Source organism: Poecilia formosa, unplaced genomic scaffold, assembly GCF_000485575.1.
Source record: "Poecilia formosa unplaced genomic scaffold, Poecilia_formosa-5.1.2 Scaffold735, whole genome shotgun sequence".
Taxonomy (NCBI): domain Eukaryota; kingdom Metazoa; phylum Chordata; class Actinopteri; order Cyprinodontiformes; family Poeciliidae; genus Poecilia; species Poecilia formosa.
Genome location: NW_006800674.1, coordinates 54,812 through 72,917, shown reverse-complemented (window position 1 = coordinate 72,917; position 18,106 = coordinate 54,812). Strand labels below are relative to the sequence as shown.

The 18,106-nt window shown below is 38.5% G+C and overlaps 1 protein-coding gene across 2 annotated transcripts in view; it reads right to left on the bottom strand.

The window, feature by feature from the left end:
- Positions 1-18,106, bottom strand: part of LOC103131257 (mitogen-activated protein kinase kinase kinase kinase 4-like) — a 76,280-nt gene that overhangs the window by 48,012 nt on the left and 10,162 nt on the right. For both annotated transcript variants that reach the window (XM_016666523.1, XM_007542855.2), the window contains exons 3-9: positions 11,443-11,499; positions 7,897-8,022; positions 7,650-7,760; positions 3,318-3,408; positions 3,085-3,215; positions 2,280-2,334; positions 205-283 (exon numbers count right to left, since the gene is read on the bottom strand). In XM_016666523.1, the coding sequence (XP_016522009.1) occupies positions 205-283; positions 2,280-2,334; positions 3,085-3,215; positions 3,318-3,408; positions 7,650-7,760; positions 7,897-8,022; positions 11,443-11,499 (650 nt within the window). The remainder of the gene's footprint in view (positions 1-204; positions 284-2,279; positions 2,335-3,084; positions 3,216-3,317; positions 3,409-7,649; positions 7,761-7,896; positions 8,023-11,442; positions 11,500-18,106) is intronic.

Below are 18,106 nucleotides of genomic sequence, written 5' to 3'. Positions count from 1 at the left end.
ATTTACACACAGGAAAAATAACTTGCAGTGATCGCCACACGTCTACAAGCACTGAGCTTTTTGTGAAAAGAAACAGCTTGAATGTGTTTTGTACGAAATGTGTAGATGTACGAAACCCACAACAAAAGCCACCTGAGAGCCTCAAGCCTGCTGCCTGTTTCCCTGTGATGTGCGTACAGATGAGAGTTGTGTTCACAGGCTTACCACTTCTTCGATTTGAGTCTGGGCGCGGGGTTTCGAGGAATCAGAAACAGAGCTCTCATTGGATGCATGTCGCAGAGAGCTGCAGAGGGAACGCAACGGAGTCGGACATAGAACAAAGACAACAAAGAAAAGTGTGTCAGGACTGCTGAAAATGGATTTAAAGAATCCTTGGAAGAGAGGCAGTGATTTCTGCACACTCTTTACAGTCACGTGAAAAAAACAACAAAGACATTCAAAGCCTATTTCAGCTCAGAGATGACATTTCTAGACATTTCAGTCATTTTCAGGCCTTCAGGTTTAGATTACAAAGCGTTGGCCATGATTATTCTTTACTAGCAAAATTAAAAATGTTTGTATTGTATTGTATATCACAGCTTTGAGAAATGACTGATATCGACCCGATACGACATCAGCAGCAATAGATATGAGAATAACTGACCCGTTTATTATTAACCATTGGCTCCGTGTGTGAGATACAAGTAGGCCTGAAGCAATAATATTGTTGCTTTGAGACTTTTGTCAAGTAATGTAACGATAATGGCATAATAATGCAAGAACACATTCTAAAAGATCAATAATCTTTAAACTTTAATAAACATGTGACACTGGAACTGGAAAACCTATCGATATCGGATCAGGATACCCATAGAAAACAACCCAACAGACAGATTTACCCAACAGTTTTTTAAAATTCTTTCATTATCTTTTTGTGTGGTGTTTTCACTCTCTGGGTTTTCCTATCATCAGCCCTTGACCACGTGTGTTTTGGTGATTTTTTTGTAAAAAGAAGTGACATTTGGCTTTATACAAACACAGCACTGTGCATTACAACCAAATGTCTCCACTTCAGGGTCACTTACCCAGACATATTGTAAATTAGTATGTTCGGATGAAATCTGACAAGTGCTGCTATATTTATAAAGAGAGAGATAAAGAGAGAGAAAGTTTGGTTTATAATTGTTTAGTCTATTTCTAAAACGTACTGACATGAGCTTCAAATTTTAGCATGTGAAGAAAGGTTTGTCTGAGACAGAGCTCTTGAGTTTGGTTGGAAATGTTTCTCAGGATTAAGCCGTCAGCCATCAAGGTGAACTTTGAAAATTGGCAACTGCCTTAAATGTTTTTCAGTTGTACAATTTTTTACTTAATATATTGGTGTCTAAACATTTTTCCTTAGACCAAATTTACCAAGTTTAAAGTATTTGGAGGGGGAAGTAACAGCTTCTTACTTCCAATTTAAAACCTTGAATCATTTTAAAAATGTTTTCATCTGCTCTACAATAATTTAACTTTGCAATATAGCAGTGTAACAAACATGGGAGTGAGATTTTTGTAGAAAAATTGACCTGTAAATATTGTATCTTAAAAGGTTGTCAGATGTTTGCTTATAATTTTTAAGAAAACCTGATTCCCTAATTGTTGTTGTCTTTTTTAATCCACTACAATAGATAAAGAAGCCATTTTTTCTTCAGAAAATGTGTATTTTGCTAACTTTAATGAATCCCGCTAAATGTTTGTGGCATAACTTCATAACTTTTCATCTACTTTAAATGAAAGCAAAGCAAAAGATGAAAACAGTGGTAATAGAAGACAATAACTTTGTATTTTGTCTAATTTCCAGTGTAAGACAATGGACATTTTCTTTAAAATTTCCTTTTTTGATAAGATCCTCCTCCTTAAAAAAATTTTAATCACGTCCATCTACATAAAATACATGCAAATTTCTAATAGTAGATGGCACCAGGCCTGAGTTTTGTGCACCACTGTCCTACGATGATGGACTACAAATTGATTGGAAATGACTTTATAACCCTTTACTGATTTATGGGCAACAACAGTCTTTAATATGCACCTGAATTCACAGTACATCAACCTATTTATTATATAGCAATTTCCTGTTACTAACTCCCCTAGTTAAAATATTTGTTAGTTTTACAAACTGTTTCTTTACTAAAATAACTATGGACACGGTGTAATGTATCACAAGATAAATTTATCCAAACATAGGTGCTGACTAAGGGTGTACCGACTTTTTACCTCATCACAGATCTGCATATCTTGTGTTTGTAACTTACGAGGAGCTCCTTCCGCCATCTCCAGTGCAGTGATGCCTAATGACCAAAGATCGCTCTAGAAACAACAGAGAAAAGAAAAGGCTGAGTCTGTAGCAAACACACAAGCCAAGATGAAACCCTATTTGGTGGCTGTTTGCATTGCGGCCTATGAGTGAGTTTGGGTGCAAACCAAGACAAAATAATCCAACAATTATAGACAATGTTTCAAATACAAAGATTTCTGAAACTGAAATCTCACTTCTGGAAATGAATCAGCGGATTCACAGAAACAAGAAATATGATTTAAATTCCCTGTAAACAGACAAAATGATACAAATGTAAAGCTGAAACCACAGATTTACATACATCAGGCGACAATGCCTAAGTGGGTGTAGTAGTTGTTTTGCAAAGGTTGTGGGTTTGATTCTTGCTTTCTCTCGTCACATGTAAATGTGCCTTTAGGCTCAGTTTAATATCAGACAGTGAGAAAAAAATTGTTGTATCTTTTTTCATCTAATAGATCAGTGGAAAACAAAACTTTACATAAATAATTAGATTAAAACTAACTTGGGGGTTGTCTGTCATGCCCAGGGGCACATCAACATGTGACAAGCTGGAATCAGACCCACAACTTTCTGATCTCAAAACAACAGCTCTACACACCGAGTCACAGCTGCAGCTTAGCTGTTGCTGTCGGCTCCAAATCCCCCCCCCACACTGTTTGTTGTTTGTAAGGAGCTGATTCTCCTCTGGATTTTTGCACTACAAAAACATAATCTAAATTTCTGTGCTGTGTTCTGTTTGCATTGCACAAAAAAAAAGTTACTCTGTAGTCATAGGTGGCGTCTGGATTCTCGTCACAGGCGATGACCTCTGGAGCCATCCAATAGGGAGTACCGATGAAAGTGTTCCTTCGACCAATCGTCTTGTCCAACTGAGCCGAGACTCCAAAGTCAACTGGAGTACGAAAGTATGAGAAATGATCATGAATGAAAACACCAAGAAAGGACTCTTACACTCCCTCGTTACTACTCTGCATCTTGCTGCGTTCCATCTTACCCAGTTTGACCTCAGCGTTCTCCGTGAGCAAAACATTTTGGCCCTTTATGTCTCGGTGGATCACATGATGGGAGTGAAGATGGGAAAGACCCTGGAAGACAAATACGTCCACAATGAGCGCGCCCGTCCACGGACGAGTCAGATGACTTGCAAGTATGAAAGTGGCAAACACTGGCCGTCAGAGAACGGCTTCGTCACATGCCTGGATTCATACAGACCCAGATTGTCAGACTTGTGGCTCAACTGTAAACATTCTTGCTGTAAGGAACACATATTATGTCTCTTAACAAATTAGTGTAATTTCCTGTGGCAAGAATATAATGTCTGTGGCTTTAGTCAGTCAAAACAACAAGATTACACAACGGAGCTCTCTTCTATAGACAGTCTTTGGAGCCATTTCCTGTCCAACTTTGATTTAAGAGAAAAACACTCCTGTCTTTTTGGAGATATTATATATATATATATATATATATATATATATACACACACATATATGCACACATAAAATATTTGATTTATCACAACTTAGTCTAAGAAAATGCCATAAAAGTACACTAAAGGTTATAACTTTGGAAATTGGAAAGAGATATTGATGAAACTTTTGAACGTTCTGCAAATGGACATAATAAAAAGCACACCTCTTTAAAAATTGTAGTGTAGTGACTTTAAAAATGCAAAGTCATCACACTTGACTTTGCATGTTAAGTGTGATGGGTGTACTAGGTTTTTCACAAACTCTCTCTGTTAATGTAACAATTATTGACATTGTGGAATTAGGGCTGTGGTTTTGTAGCGACCACGTTCTGAGGATACATGATAAAACATAGCATTAATGCAGAGTGTGCTCCATTTTTAACATGCCTGTGCTTATATAGTGAAATATCGGGAAACTGACATGATCCCATCAAAAGAGAAAGGGTTAAATTATTTTGAGTTTTAGAAGAAAAAGAAAATCGGCCACAATAAATATTTATTTTTTCCCAATAGGTCTCTTCTAAATGCTAAAGTGTTCAAGTTGAGAACCTCTAATTGTTGCTTACTTTCAGAGCACACACACTTCAGTGTCCTCGCATTCTCGTTTCTTCAAAGGAGGTTAAATAAACAGAGGAAGTGAGTCCTATTTCAGACAATGACGCTATGTCAGACCGTAGTGCCTCTATGTGTGTGTGTGTGCGTGAATGTGTGCGCGCGTGTGCATATGTGTGTGTGAGGGGATGTTGTGATGTTGAAACAATCAGGAGACAGCGTGGCTGACTGCAGCTCAGAAAATACTGGCCACTGTCCAGATTTGTTTTTTTTTTTGTGATCCCCTTCAAAATTCTAAACACTAAAAATAAATCAGTTTTATTCTCGTCCTTGACAGAAGCACAATATCATCAGCGAAGAGATTTATTTGAACTTGGCTCAGGCGAACTGAAGGACACCTCGGTTTGTTACTACGATCACAAACTCAAAGAGAGAACACAGGAAGCAGTTTTTCTTAAAATCTCGTCATCTCCTAAACAACGCTATACTTTAAACTGTCCAATTAAGTATGAAAATAAAAGAAATAGAAAAAACGATTTGGATGTTTTTGCAAGACATTGCACTTTAAGGATTAGAGTAGCTCCAATGAACTAGAGTCACTGTGGAAAGAGGAACTGCATAAAAAGCATCTTCAGTTCCCTGTTATACACAAAACTGGAATGAAACACCAAAATGATTGATATGAGCCATAAACGACAGCTAAAGCAAAGCTTAAATCTAGTTGCAGATACAAAAATCACATGACCTGCTGGGTATTTATTTCAGAACGGGTAAATGGTATAACTGTGCCTCAGTTATCGTTCATGGAAATGTGGATTATTTTGAACTTCCTTTGTCAATGTGTGAACACTTGTCTTAAATGCCTCAAAGCATTTAGAAAAAACATTACCAAGTGCTTGTCACAGTTTATAATACAGCTTTTTAACACACTGACAAAACACATTAGCACATTCATTGCAAATTAAAATGTGGAATCAACAGTGGATGTGGTGCTTTACTCTACAGCTCAATAACAATGCATTCAAAGTGGAATACATATTCATAATTGTGGCAGAGCCATTTGTCAAACTAACAATAAAACAGACTGACTCAAGCTACAGTGTATAACCAGGTTAGCCACACATTTGCTATGCAACATTAGAGCCTGTACTGTCACTTTTTGGTGAAGCTAATCCTGATTAATGGAAAGGTGTGTGATCAAGTAGTTTTTTGGCAACGTTTTCATGTTACTTCCAGTTGGCTTTGCTTTCTATTCAAATTCATTCAGCTCATTGCAGTTTATGGAAAGTTTTCTTAAGCCCCTCCCACAACTTTTACTACTTCTTTGCAATATTTTATTTTGTTTTTTAGCCATTCTGTTAGGGATTTGCTGATGTGCTAAAGATCATTTTCCTAAACATCCTGTGAGATGACTAGTTTTATTCAAGCTCCAGCTTCTTACACTGACACTAGAATATTTCGATACACAGAGAAGCAAAAATAAGCCCATCACCTCTGCGCCGTTGTGCTTGAGAGTTGGTATGAGTCACCGGCACACACACCCTCTTTAAGGTGTCTCCAAAAAATGTGGCTGCCCGTTACAACCGAACGTCTCAACGATGCTCTCAACTACCGAAGGAACCGTATTTCAGAAGGATTTGACTTAGTTTTCAAAGAAAACTTTACTACAGCTTCTTGGACGTCCACCTTGGTGAAGATTGACAGCAGAGATAACTGCTGAAAGATATGACGCCATTGTTTGGAAATGACATCTTGGACTTTCCCAGACTGATAGGCAGCAACAACTGCTTCCTGAAGTTGTCTTTCCCTTTTGGCATTGTCTTAAGATGGACCTGAACACTACGAAGGGTCCAATCCAAAACTTTGCAGCCGGCTTGCGCTACTTCATTCCTACGGAAGAAATAAGTGTGGAACTCCGTCTTGGACTTTTACTTTTTGGAAAGAAGTTAGAAGTTCGCTGGAATCTGACAATTTTCCACCTGACCTGTCCTGACCAGCTGGTCGGATACAAAATATTCCCCTTTTTTTCCCTACCAGTGAACAGATTTGATCTAAGTACTAACAAGAATCCTCTCCAGTGTGCAAGTTGTTGGTGTGGAAAGAAGAGTCAATGTTGGAGAATCACTGAGGTGTTTTAAAATGAGGTCAGATAAAGGATGAAAGATGAACGGTGGAGGCTATTTTTAAGGAAACCATGTTCTTTAAAGAGGAATCCTTGTTTATTATTGCTGTTACAAGAGAATTAGACTGGCCACGAGTCATATGACTCTTTCGCCATTTCAAATTTTTACAGCTTCAGCAGTTCTGAACCCCAGTGTTGGGGATTAAAAAGAAGAAGTTTCCCAAACCTTGGACAAACTTTGACAACATTAGGCTGAATTTATAAAAGGAGAGAACTGATCCTGACTCAACCTTGATAGCTGGCAGGAAGACTAAAAATCTTCCTGTGACATTGCTGTTTTTATTATTTAAAGCTTTCAGTCTCTTTCTGTTATGAAACATATGAGATTTATATAAACATATAAATGGTGTGAGTTTTGAAAATTGTGGTGTGAAAGTAGCGGCCTACATTCTTGAAGAAATACGCACAGAGGCTATTTATGCTAACCTCGCTAACTGTGTTATTGCTAGCATAAGATGCTAAAGGTATTTTAAAATGTCAACTAAAAATCCTTGTCGTCATTTTTAAAAACATAAAATCATGTTTTAAGGCAAATGTTCAGTCAGAAACACCAGAAAATCACAAAAAACAGCATCTGTGATACTAGCTGCCCGCGAATAACTAAAATCCACAAATACTTAAAGCTTCCTCTAAAAATGCTTATATCTCCCTATTTTAATATTTCAAACTCCAAACATACCTAAATATGCATTAGTACGCAAAGTGGAAACCATGTTAACACTACTACAGAAGCTAATAATTAAAGTCGTCCTTGTCTCCATTTCTGGTGGTTCAGCCAATCAGCGCCAAGCAAAATAAATGGTGCTCCTGGATTGGTTGCTTTGCAAATGCCAGCCAATAGTCTGTCAATCAGCACTGTGGCAATGTATTTCAGCTTGAAGTTTATAAACAGTTATTCAGGAAAGGACGCGTGTCCATTGTATAACATTATAAAACGGCTCATCATTACCTAAACATTACTAAGGAGTCCGTCATATCATTAGGTCCTGATACCAAAAGGCCATAACTGTATGCTGCACTGGATATTTACAGCTAACAACACATTAGGACTCAGCAGGCTCTTTCTATACAAGGCAGTTATGATTACATAAATGTGTGTTTTGCTCTGTGTTTGTGTTCCTTACCCTTAGCACCTCTCTGCAGATGTAGGCAATCCAGTCCTCTTTCAAACAGTTTCCTTTAGTCTTTTTTACCAAGTCTGTCACAGAGCCAGCACCACAGTACTCCATCACTAACTAAAGACGCAAACAATTTAATGGTTAGTAGTGATACGTTTCTGCCACATTTATGAAAAGCACTAAATATCGCCGTCTTTAAATGAGCAGAATGCTCGGAACATGAAATATTTTTCAACTATTTCAGTTTACAAACCCAAAGTTGGTGGTCCTGTCCAGCAGGTCCTTTTTTAATGAAGGCACCATAATAAGTAGCAATGTTTCTGTGATGAGAATAACTCTTCAGCATATTAATCTCCAGCTTTATCTCCTCCTCTTCTTCCTACAGACACAATTCCCAAAAAAAGAGACAATATTAAAGACAGCACAAGTTTTGTCAGTGCGGCCAACAATGACAACACACCGAAATAACCCCAAGTATGAACAAATAACACAATAATAAGCAATGTTTTGGTTTCGTGAAGGAGATCATGGGAAATGAGAAGAGACATGTGAATGGTAGGGGAGCTGGAGGAGTTGGACTTTTTTTCAAGTTCCTGCCTGCTTTTAAATCTGCACAGACACCAGAAAATGACATCTTAGCACTACTACAGAGTGGGAACTTTCGCCACCATCTGAAACAACAAAGAAAAAAAAAAAAAAAAGGAAAGCCCTCCCCCCACCTGTGACTGCCGTCTGCGTGCGTAAGTGTGAGTAAGTGTGCGATGGCAGATAATAGAGAGGCATTTCCACAGATTGTCTGTAGCAGACCAGCAGAGAAATCATTAAAAAAAAAAAAAAAAAAAAAGTCCACAGGAAAAGTCAAACTTGTTGATGATGAAAATGTGCATGTGAACTGTTCTGTGCGAGTTCATGCTTCAGCAGCAAGTGCTCCTAAGTTTGGCTTCATGTTCACAGTTTAACACTTCAAAGTTCAAACATGCACCAACATAGAGGTCAAGTTAATGGTCTTTTATAATGAAATAAAAGCTGTAAATACAAGACAAAAAGGCTGCTAAAGGTCGGTGAATTACACAATTCATCAACAAAGTATCAACTATTTATAGTTTCGTGTCTCCCAGCTTAGCTTTGGCCACAGCTGCTTTACTCATAATATTTATTTCAATGTAGATTTTTTACATTTAAAAAAATAAAAATAAAAATCTGCATTTACAAAAACTCTGATTCCATTTGAAAATGCTGCAAGACCAGCGCTGCATTATGCACTGTTTTTACACAAACAAAATGAAAACTTAAAACTTGACATAGGTAAATGCAGAACATATGGTTATGATACTGATAATAAAGGATTTCACTGCAGAAAAGGAAAAAAACAAAACAAAAACAAGAACGAATGATTAAACAACATGTGCTTTCACAGTAATGTCTAAACTTTCCAGATGGTCAAATTATCAGGTCCACTGGAATCTGGCCACATTAAGTTATTAAAGATCTAAATGATATCCTTTTATGAACTTATTATCCTGATGAGCCGTAAAAACTTTTTATTGCAGGTCAAATATGTGTCAAAACGGTTTAGCAGACTTTTTAGAACACAGCTAACTGTTTAAGCTAAATGATTTGAATTAGAGCATTTGATAAGTCCATTTTTAATGTATTATTACAACAACAAAAATATGTCCACAAAAAAACAACAACAACAACAACAACAACAAAAAAATAAATAAAAATTCAACTCTGCGACACTGTTGCCAAACTGTTGCAAAATGGATTCAGAAAGCCAAATTTGACCAAACTTAGACATGGTTGCAAAATTAAATAAGACTTACTAAAAAATATGTACAAAGTTACTTCTTCCACATAAATACTGGGTCAACATGTTTAATTCCAACTATATCATAAAGGTGTAATGTATAATCCTGTTCCAATCTGTAAACTCACACAAACCCCGGATGCAGCTTTTATTTGACGTTTTTCTATCCTCAAATTGATTTACTCCACAGCAACTTATTAATATTTCATAATAGCAAAACAACAATGTAACACTGTGGCTTTTAAACTCTAAAGTGAACAGAGCTTTAATATCACAGAGATCTAATAAAAAACTACTTCTGTCTGTGGGAAATAAAAAAAGAAACATGAGAAGCGTACGGAGAGGAGGAGGAGAGTTGTTCTCGTAATTCGATTTAGTCGGGGAAAGTGCTATATTAAAGAACATTCTAGTTTGATCCGTGTTGTATGTGCGTACTCTGACAGGAGAATTATGAGAGGCTCCCGAGTGGATTGTAAGAGTTCAAATCGCTTCAATGACCTAAGTGTGCAGTGAGAGAACTCAGAGTGGAAACACAGAGGAGAAGCCGTCTGTTTGGAGTCATGACAGAACAATCAGGGAAGTTTTCTACAGGCTGTTTTATTGGGCTGCTGGCTGTGTCCTCTCGTGACTTTTGGATCTTTAGGGAGTTCAGTTAAAAACTTTAAAAGCTTGAGTAAATAACCTTTAAAATGAAAAAAAAAAAAAAAAAAAAGAAACGTATTGAGATAAATGCAGAGTTCCGTACTGGAAAAACAAGATTTGATTTTTTTTTTTTTCATTTTTCTTGATTTTCTTGGTTGTTTTTTATGCTTTAAGTATAACAGGATAAAGGGTGTCAAAGAACAAACATACTGTCCCACTGGGTCAGTTTTGGTATGTCACTTCTGCCGACTTTTGTTGATTTTCCGAAGATGGAAGTTCATTTCCTTGAGTTCCTAGTTGTCAAATAAATATTAATTGTGCCATTCAAAAAGTAGGTCAGGCTGGCATCAGTTGGAGCCACTCCAACTATTCAGCATGTTGAGGTGTGATTCTTCTTCAGACAGACTGTGACGTACACAGCGTACCATGAGCTTGACTAAAGCTACGATTGGGTCATTGCGATGACTTTCAAGAAGCACTTGCATAAATTCTGCAGCAGCAACAGATGTGTGGAATTTATTGGATTTTAGAATATTCAATACAGCAAAATTGGCCATGTGTCCAAAAATAAATAAATAAAAAATCTGTGGTAGTCTTTCTTATGCCTAGTTCATGCGGCAAGATCATAAAATTGTCATTCGATTATTAAAACCTGACAGACCACACACTTGATGATAAAAAGTCTTAGGTATAGCAGGTTTGCTTGTACAATGCGTGGCATACAACCAAACGGCAGGAGCAGCACAACGCACACAAACCAATGTCACTCATCAATAGTCAGATAGACAGAAAATCTCGCAAAACAAGTTTAATAGAGAAACAAACAATAGAAAAAGACACCTTAGATGTCACCGCTGGACTTTCTGGTGTTACATGGTAGTTGTTTTGTTGTCTTTGTTTAGAATTCCCCTCTGTGATTCTCATGTCCACATGGGACACCAAACATATTGCAATATCGGGCCCAGACAATCCAACACGTTGAATATCTCTGATTTTAGGTTGGAGCAGATCAGAGCACTCTTAAAACCCTACACATGGCAGGAAGATGTCTTAAGAGTAACCGGCTAATCAGAGTGTCCTTAAGATTGTCAGAAGAGGAAAATTGGGACAAAATTTGGCATTAAAATTGAGGTGTCAACTAGGCATCAACTGGTGAATGAATTGAGTATGCTGCAGTTTCAATTATGTAGGAAGACAATGATGGAGCACTATATACTAAAGGTAAAGTACCCTGGATTCCTTCATATTGATTTTCTAAGTCTAATAAGGACTAAACGATTTAGGGCAATGATACTGCAAGGATACAAAGAGAATTTGCAGCAGGAGTAAAAGCAGTAAAACATTTACCTCTGTGACCTCCATGACTTTGATAGCTGCCAGCTGACCAGTCTTGACATGGCGACCCTGGTGGCAAACGTAAAGAAGCAGTTAGCGTCACAACCAGTTTAACCACATAAGCATCCTACAAAACCTCTCGACAGTAAAAGTGCAGAAACTAGAGAAACTCTCGTTGCCGTGACGCCGAGACATAAAAGAAAAATCGATCCTAGCCAATTCCAGATCTGACAGTCAAACATGTTCACATTCTCTCACACACAGCCACACATTACACCGTCTTTGAGAAAACACTCAGCCTGTGATGTAATTCTGCATTCACTGAACTGTCTGCCTAATTTCATTTTCTCTTGGGAGAGCCAGTCAGAAAGAACAAGACGTGACATAATGAGAGTGAAAAAAAAGTCAGCAAAGAGGACTGGAGCTGTAAAGGGCAGTCAGGTGAAAAGGGAGAAATTGAAAACAGTGTCATGAGTCAGAACAGTGACAAGATTCATGAACAGCTGCTCCGTAAAGCCTCAAGGCTGTGATGTATGGAAAGTCTATGAAATATACACGAAAGGATGACAACTAGCCAATTGGTCAGGACAGATGAAACTGATCTTATGTGAAAGCCAAACAAAAAGTTGCACATCACTGTGAGGTAAAAGTAAAACAATAAGTGGTTCCAACATTTTTTTTTCTTACAAATGGTACGGTATTTGTGTATGAAGTCAGCTTACTCTCAAATTCCTACTCCTAAAACCAGCCCTTCCACTTCACAGCTACATACCAAATTGTGTTGAGAATCCAAACAAAATACAATGAAATCTGCATTTTTAACAATACAAAATATGAGAAAGTTTGAGAGGAATACATTTGTTCAAAAGGCACCGCACATCTTCTGCAATTCTAAGAAACCGATCCCTTCCTCAAAGTGTTAGCAGAGACTTTCTCTCCATCTCGGGCCAGCTGGGGCGACAGCGTTTTGAAATCGCTGTGTCCGAGTTCAACATGTCCTCATCAGAGACGTCCACAGAAGCTTCCCAGATTGTAATCTGAACAGTTCATGGTCGCCCGGGTGTGGTTTTCTCAACAGTCACAGCTAGTCTGTTTCAGTTAAGGATCATTGCACAGATATGGAAAAGTAAAAAAAAAAAAAAAAAAAAAAAAAAACTAAAGAAAAACATTGTCTAAAAGTGGTAACGGATGTAGAAATGTAACCCAATAACCACATTATTGTTCAACTTTTATTAAAAAAGTTAACATTTTTGTAATACTGAGAAGAATTACATGTTGTAACAAGGAGCTCAAGAATAACAAATTAAATAGAAGGTTCTATAAAAATAATACATGAACAGATACCAACTGATAGTTAATTTTGAGCTGATTTGTAATAATAACACAATAACAATAACACAGTAATAACTAGTGTAAACCCCTAGAGTTAACATTTCCAAAAAGGAGAGCAAAATACGTACTTCTTCAGTTCTCACAGTGTAAAAATAATATTCCCAATGACTTAGTGTATACCATGTATTGTGCTTCAAGATAATCCAAAATGTTGTTACACTGCCAACCCGGAAAACGCTTGAGGAATGAAAATAATTATTTTTGTAGCTGAAATATAGCCTCAGATTCATATAGTCACTGACTAAAAAGGCTCAGCTGTAATTGTCTTTGTGTAGCAGTTTGAGATTTACATGTGAAGTGCATTACAAACAAAATGTTATATTCAGTATAATTAATCACTGAGAAAGAGTAGCGGATATGAAATAAAACTGAATTACATGGAGGAAGCATTGAATGCTCCTGTGACTGCATGGCGGTGACTAAACTGTCACATCAACTGGATAACAGAGGCACTGATCTCATGTCAGCACGGAGGGACCTGTCCTTTGGCCTGGATGCGAGCAGGCATTCACTGGGAACTGATTCAGGTGTTGTATGTCCCACAGCAAGTCAGCCAGAGAATGCTGTAACTGGATGTCTGACAGATTGACACATATTTCAACAAGGGAGCGATTTGGGGGACCTGGCTGGTCACTAGAAGACTTCAGAATGCTGCTGGCTGCAGACATGGATAGTTGTGTGGATGTTAAAGGCTCACACTGGGGAGCTGTTTCAGATCAGACGAGACATAAGGAAGCAGGATGTCACTAACACTGACCTGCGCTGCCTGGGTGAATCCCTTCAAGAGGTCATAATCTAAAGTACCTGGCATCATGATGCCAGGAATAAAATGGGGAAAAGTGGCTCTGCAACACCGCCACGATTGGTCCTAGAACTTGTTCTACATATACCATTTCTCGGTAAATAGTATAATCTAAACCCAATACTGGTCTGCACATTTATTAAACTACACCCAAATTAGATAAATCCTTTGGAGTGTTAATGTTTCTTGTCATCATTAAGTAGTGTTACTGTGCAGAAATTTATTTTGTTAACTGAAGAATTAAAACTCTCCCATTTAGGCATTCGTCTTGTACAAAGAGTTGAAGAAGGAGAAACCAGCAGTAGCATTAGGACTGTTTTTTGTTCATCCTACGGCCTATGAAAACCTCCATCCATTTTCTTTACACCCTTGTCCCTAATGGGGTCGGGAGGGTTTGCTGGTGTCTATCTCCAGCTAACGTTCCAGGCGAGAGGCAGGGTACACCCTGGACAGGTCGCCAGTCTGTTGCAGCCTATGAAAACCTCTATTCATTAAATCATTAGACTTGTCTTTTTGGTAATATTAAGATAAAGTCATCTAGAAACAATATGCTAACTTTTTTTAAAGGTTTGTATTGGCTCTGGTGGCCTTTATTTGATAGTTAATTGACAGGAAAGTTGGTAATGAGAGATGGGGAAAGACATGCGGCAAAGGTCACCAGGCTGGGAATCGACCTGCGATCGCGTCGAGGACTACATGGGTTGTGCTTAACCCCTGCGCCACCACAGCACACCCAATATGCTCACTTTTTGACTCATTTTGTGCAAATATGAATGGAAAAATCCATGACCAGAATCTGACAATTGGATGGTCAGAAATTCAAAAATCTGACCAATGAATGCACCACACTTTAACACTATCAAGTAACATAAAAGAACTAGAATCAACTTTATTGACCAAGATATTGAGCGCAAACAAAGAATTTGACTTCAGTTTTCAATTGTTCAAGTAATACAGACCCAAAGTGTAAAAATATGAACATTAGAAGAAATAAAATAAGAATAAAAGCAATATCTACATGTATTTGAAGTCATTCATAAAGAAAGAAAAACAGGGACTGTTGTGACAGTAGAAATAAAACAACACTCTTCAGTGTAGTAGTCAGAGGAAGAACACAAGATGTATGATGCTATTTGAAAAGAAACTAACTTTTATGAAGCCATGTCCTGGTTTTATTTAGGGTGCTACCACATTTTATTAGCTGTTGCTTATTTCATCCTATAAACTTGCAAAAAAAAAAATAAATAAATAAGTACAACCAGAACATATTATGGAAAGTCAAAAGAAAAGGGATGCTGTGACAAGCTTCACAATAATACTGCTCATAATAAAGTTGCTGAAGCAGCAAATTCCAAACAGACAGTCCCCCCCCAAAAAAAACACCCTCTAACCATCATCCCTCTTTGGTATTGAATGAGAAATTACCTACACAAGCCCCACTGACCCCCAGGTGTGTTGTGTCCTCCATTCAGTCCCCAGGCGGAGGACACTGTCCCCATAACGGTGAAGGATTACGCCGTGCAGGCAGCCACTGGCCTGACTGTGATAAATAAAGACATGCCCTTCCTGTCCAGCCAGACTCAGCCATGTCTGCTCGCTGCCACCACAGCTGACAGACTTTAAGTGTCCTCCTCTCAGCCAAGCCGCTGATTAACAACGCGACTCAGACGCACACTCGGTAAAATGGCTCTCTATCGGAATTAATTGGAGAAAGTTTCTCGCTCTCTGACACTGAAATCCTGCAAATCACACATGCAGAGTCGTGCACACACACGCTGCGGTAGCATGCACACTGTTGAATTAAGACACAATTATGTTTCCTCTTGCTTCCCGTCGTTATTCACATGCGCATACAAGATGGCAGAATGAGGTAACACAGTGAAGAGAGCGTTGGTGAAAAGGTTACTACAAAATATTCCCACATAATGCTAATTAGATACAAGACGTCTCCAGTGAACAGAGCCCAAATGAGAGAAACTCCTGCTGTTTCTGTCTGGAAGTTTTAATATTCTGTCTCACTGCTAACTAGATGCAAATCTCCATCTCAGCCTTCCTCTGATCTGACCTCATTCATGCCTGTTTGTTATTTAGCTACATGAGGTGTACTCCGTGCCCTGATGGACTGATTGACTTATTGACTCCTCTCTGCTAACTGATTGTAGGAATTAAGCTTTCTACAGAGTCCTTGCTTGCTTGTAATGCTCTGTGTGTACTTGCTCATCCGTCTCTGTGATAAATGTGACTTTTAGACCTTTGGAGTGAGGATATTTTTCATTGCGAAACAGAGCATTAGAGGGTCCTCGGACTTTGTCTTGGAGTTCAAGTCAAATTTTTATTTGCTCTTTTATCCCCCCCCTTGTCATACAACTGACTATTCACCAGGGTTGTTCTGCACAGCTTTCTCAACAGGTTGTCAAGGTATGAGGTCCACTGTAGATTAGCTTTCCAACGTGTTGCTGAAAGCAGCTTCATTCAACATTCATGAGCAAGTGTCAAGGGCAGGTTGGTCTATAGACCCGACGTGGTAGATGAAGAAACAGCTGACATTATGGCAATCATGTCTGAGATGGAAGTTAGGAAAGCAGTGTTTGGACCAACTCAGCTTCCAACTTTTGGGAATTTTATATGCTTCATTATGGGTGAATACAGCGTGGAAATAGAAGCATGTTTCTTATCCAGACCTGGAAAATAGTCAAATCAAATTCCATACCTTCCCGTACTTTTCAAGATTGTGTCTGAGACCTTCCATTAGCAGAGCATGCCATGTATAAATTGCAAAAGAAGCTGCAGAAAAGAGCGAAACTCTCATGTGAAAATGAAAAGGTGAGCAGAAAAAACATCTAACACCAACTCTCTTTTGATACCCAATATTTATCATTATCATATAGATCATATACATTGATCTACACTTTTGACATGGTGAAAAAAAATGACCAAACACCTAAACTTGCATGTGATCATGTGACAGACCATCTTTGTCACATGATCACATGGTCAGCCCCACAACCTCCAGAAATACAAACACAAATGGCAACAAGACGAAAACAAATGACGATTGTTAATGGTGACCCAATACCGATATGTAAAAATAAAAAAAAAGATTACCAACGGTTTTAACCCATAGTACACCTAAGCGCCCATAAGTTATGAAGTCTTGAAAGATGAAAACTTTTAAATGATCTTTCGCAGAAATACTTTTTGAAGCCACTTCTTTCTCCACTTCACAATTATATGCTACTTTGAGCTGGCCTATCCCCTTGAACCCCACTGAAACACTTTTAAGGTTGCGGTTATAACATGGCAAAAATGGGGAAAAGTCAGCACATTTAATAATTGTTTTGGCATTTGAAAGTATAGTAAGGAGGTCATTTACCTCTATAGGACTTCTATGAATTCTTACTGCAAATTTACCCAGGAGCAATCACTGCCAACCATACCTCCAAACCCCATGAGGGAGAGGAGGAGGGGAGCCAGCTCTCTTCCCTGCTCGTTTTCATCAGCCTCTCTCTACCTCTTCCTTCCTTTAGTGCTTGCTCTCTGCCTTTCACCTTTGCTTTCCTTCCTCTCCCCCTCATACCACTTTCCTCCCCATTTTCTCCCATTGTCTCTCCCTTTCTTCACCTCTAACAACCACAAACCCTGCCCAGACTACGTCTCCCTTTGCGTCCCAACTTCCAGCCACTAACACCGCTGCTCGGTTTTGAAACCCAGATGTCATTTTAAACCTTTGAAACAGCTGAACTACACGTGTTTTATCTCTGCACCGCATGAATATTTGGGCCTTTCGGTGTGTGGGAACACAAATTACATCTGTTACTGACAAAGTTGGGTTGCAAAACAGGCCGCCTGCTGGAAACAAAAGGAAAAAGGCAAAAAAAAATAAAACATAGTTCTGCAAGCACAACGGAGCATGAGTAAAACGAGGCAGATGATACGTGGATGTGAGGAAGAGGAAGTGTGAGTGATTCACTCTGGAAATGGTATTGAAACCAGCTGTTGGAGAGGTTTTGAGGCTGCGTCAACGTAGTTTGAGGCCGAAGTGAAACTGTTCAAGCCACGGCTTTGACCTTTCACAGAGCGATGTAATCTCGCCCCAAAAATGATGAATGCCGCTGGTATGTTTTTTTGATGGCTCTCGTTCACACAGTTGAGGTCATTTAACGATGCATGCCAATTACACAAGCTGGAATTATTTTAGTTTGCTTCTGCCGTGCTAACTATAAAGGCATTTCTTAAGATCAGAGCTGCGAGTTCAAAGCTTTACTGGCGGTTGTCATTTTCTTCCCACTTAAACCTTCTCTCTGTCTCTCTCACATACACTTACACACAAATACACACACACACACACAAAGATGACTCTATAACCATGCCTTTGCAGGGAAGGGAAGTTCCTTTTGCAAACACAGAAACGCCCTGTTTCTGGATGTGTGTGATGCTGCTGTGTATGCAGTGAGTAAGAGTTTCATGCAAAATGTATTATAA